This window comes from Gracilinanus agilis, unplaced genomic scaffold, assembly GCF_016433145.1.
Source record: "Gracilinanus agilis isolate LMUSP501 unplaced genomic scaffold, AgileGrace unplaced_scaffold39339, whole genome shotgun sequence".
Lineage (NCBI taxonomy): Eukaryota > Metazoa > Chordata > Mammalia > Didelphimorphia > Didelphidae > Gracilinanus > Gracilinanus agilis.
The window spans coordinates 1-2,909 of NW_025372844.1; the positions used below are offsets into that span (position 1 = coordinate 1).

The 2,909-nt window shown below is 69.6% G+C and overlaps 1 protein-coding gene across 1 annotated transcript; it reads left to right on the forward strand.

Moving 5' to 3' along the window:
• Nucleotides 1–2,107: 2,107 nt before the first annotated feature.
• Nucleotides 2,108–2,862, forward strand: LOC123255106 (two pore calcium channel protein 2-like; the record flags this gene model as incomplete). Its single annotated transcript, XM_044683961.1, has 3 exons — nucleotides 2,108–2,310; nucleotides 2,426–2,502; nucleotides 2,685–2,862. Coding segments are annotated over 3 exons (458 nt in total), but the record flags the coding sequence as incomplete, so codon positions are not given.
• Nucleotides 2,863–2,909: the final 47 nt, after the last annotated feature.

A 2,909-nucleotide genomic window follows, 5' to 3' on the forward strand; every position in this document is an offset into this window, starting at 1 on the left:
GGCCCCGGCCCCGAGCCCGGCCCTCGCTCTGCCCCCTCGTATGGCGGCGCCCCAGCCCAGCCAGGTGAGCGGGAGGAGGGGCCAGGTGGGGGAGGAGGAGGCCAGGCGGGGCCGGGGCTGGCCGGAGGTCCGCGATCTGGGGTGCGAACTGACTCGGAGGAGCAGGAGCCGGGCGGAAGGGCTCCAGGCGGCGAGGGGAAGGGGCGGGGAGGGGGCCGGGCCGGGGCTCCTCGTCCGCTCCGCCCCCAGGTCCCTCGGACCCTGGACTCGGCCCCGGGGAGGCCTCGAGAATCGGCCGGAGGTGGCCCAAAGTTGGGGGGAGGGACTGGGCGCTTCCTGGGCTCCCCTTTAGGGAGGGGCCCTGCGGGGGTGGGGCTGCGCTCTGTCTCCCCCCACCCTGTGGCTCTGATGTCCTGACCCGGGTCCGAGGCCTCGGATCACCCTTGGCGCACCCAGGTGTGACCTCCGCGCTGGCCCGAGCCCAGCTGGGCGGCTGGAGGACGCGCCCCCGCGCTTTAGACTGTCCGCTCCTCAGCAGCCCGAGGAGGCTTCCCGGAGGTCCGGCCCCTCCCGGTGTGGCGCTGCTCTTCTCCCCATCCGACTTGACCTTGTCTCTGCCGGCCCCCTCTTCCGGGCTCCCGGGACCTCGGGGTCCCCTCAAGCCAGGAGCCCTCTCCAGGCCCCTCCTCTCGCCCTTTCAGCCTCCCCCTTCGCCTTAGAGTCAGCCCTGTGTTCAGGAGGGGCTCAGCAATGGGGGTGAAGTGACTTGTCCAGGGTCGCCTGGCTGGGCTGTGTCGGAGGCTGGACTCGAACCCAGGACTCTCAGGCCTGGTTCTCCATTCGCTGAGCCCCTTTTTACCAGGAAAGGCTTCCTCTAGTCCTGGTTCTCTGTGACCCACTGAAGAGGTCCTGGAGTGCCTTTGGTCAGGTGGTCAGCCAGACCTGGAGCCTGGAGGGAGCTCAGAAGCCCTCTTGTCTGATCTGGAGAGGGGCCTGGGTTCAGATCTTGCTTCAGCTCCCACTCTCTGGGCCTCAGTTTTTGTCCCTGTAAAATGGGCCTGTGTAAAGGACTTCAGCCCGTGTCTCCCTCGGACCTGGGAGGCTGGAGGCCAGCCAGGAGATTGTTACTGGGATTGCCCAGATCTGGCCTTGCTGGGAGACCCTGGACAAGTCACCTGCCCCTGCCATGGGGAGCCCAGAAGGGGGCCGAGCCATCCAGATGCCCGCTGGGTGTCCAGGAGACACATTGGGGTGAAGGGACGCCGGCTTGGACGGAGGGAGGGCCAGGGGGTGTCCGCGGGGCACCAGGCCTCGTTAGGGCTGCCCAGTGAAGGGCCTCCTGGCCCAGGTCAGGGCTGGCTGAGGCCGGAGGGGGTGCTGCCCCCACATGCCCAGCGGCTGTCCTGGAGGCTGTCCCGGGCTGGTGGTCAGAAACATGGGACGCTTCAGGCCTGGGAGGAATCCGTCCGGCCTCCTGTGGCCTCCCTGGCCAGGAAGGGTCCACCAGACTCTCCTGGGATACTCGCAGGCCGGGAAGCTCCCCAGATTGGGCTCGGCCCCCTCCCCCCCTTCTCAGAGGGACCCCCAGGGGGAGCTTCCTCCACAGGCACCGGTTCAGAGCCGGCTCTTGGCCAGCCGCTGTGGGGCGTCGGGCGGGTGTCTTGGCCTCTCTGGCCCACCACCTCTGGGGAGCCCTCCCTGATGCTGCCCCGTGTCCTTCCTTTTGGGTTGGGGTGCTGGGTGAGCCGCGGGGCCCCTCCTCTGCATGCAGTGAGACCCTGGGCCAGTCACCACCTTGCCCCTGCCTCTGTTTCCCCATCTGTAAGGAGCTGTCGGGGGAGCGATGCAGCAGTTCTGGCCAGGCTCCTCTCGGGCTCACTGGGTCAGGGGGGCACCTGGGCCGCCAGCCTCTCTGGCCACTGTCCAGCGGGATGTCTGGTGGAGCCAGACCAGGCCAGCTCTGGCCAGGCCGCCCCCCACAGCCCCCCCAAGTCACTTTAATGTCCCTCTCCTCGTGGCCTGCGGCTCGGAGCGTCCTCATAGCTGTGCCTGGCAGGGGGCACAGCGGGCACATGCAGGGCATCCCCGGGGTGATGAGGCCTCTCAGGGGGAGGGACGCGTGCCGGGACAACTGGGGAGGCCAGTGGGGCTTCCAGAGGCCTCGTCCCCCTCCTCGGCCCTCCGTCTGCCCGTTTCCCTGTCTGTGGGGGCGTTCGGGCGGCCGTGACTCGGTTTCTCTCTTCGTGCCCAGCTGCCCCGCAGGACCTCTGCATCGACCAGGCCGTGGTGCTCATCGAGGATGCCATCCAGGTGGGGCTGGGCATGCGGGGTGCCTCCTTCCTCCGGGGGGTGCGTGTCTGGGGGGGGTGTCTGTGGGGGGGTCTCCGTCTCCCCGGCGCCCCTCACCCGCTCTGCTCGCCCCCAGTACCGCTCCATCAATCACCGCATGGATGCCACGTCGCTGGCGCTGTACCGCTGGTACTACTCCCGGCTGTGCCAGGGGTGAGTGTGCCCGCCCTGCCCCTGACAGTGCCCGCGGAGGGGAGGGGGAGCCCATGGGCAGGCCGGACCCGGGCACCTTCCGGCCTGGGGCAGTTCAGGGAGGATCTTGGTGCCAGCCTCGGGTGGCAGCCCTGGTGGGGGGCGCCGGGCACAGGCGGGCATCCACCCCCCTCCCCCCGCAGGGTCTTGAGCTTCACCATCTTCCTCATCCTGACTCTGGCCTTCGTGGAGATCCCGTCGTCCCTGACGGTCACTTCGGACGTCCGCTACCGCCGGGCCGCCTGGCAGCCTCCGTGCGGCCTCACCGAGAGCGTCGAGCTGCTCTGCCTCCTCGTCTTCCTGGCCGACGTGTCCGTGAAGGTGCGGGCGGGGCGCGGGGGGCACCGGCGGGGCGGCCCCCCCTGACC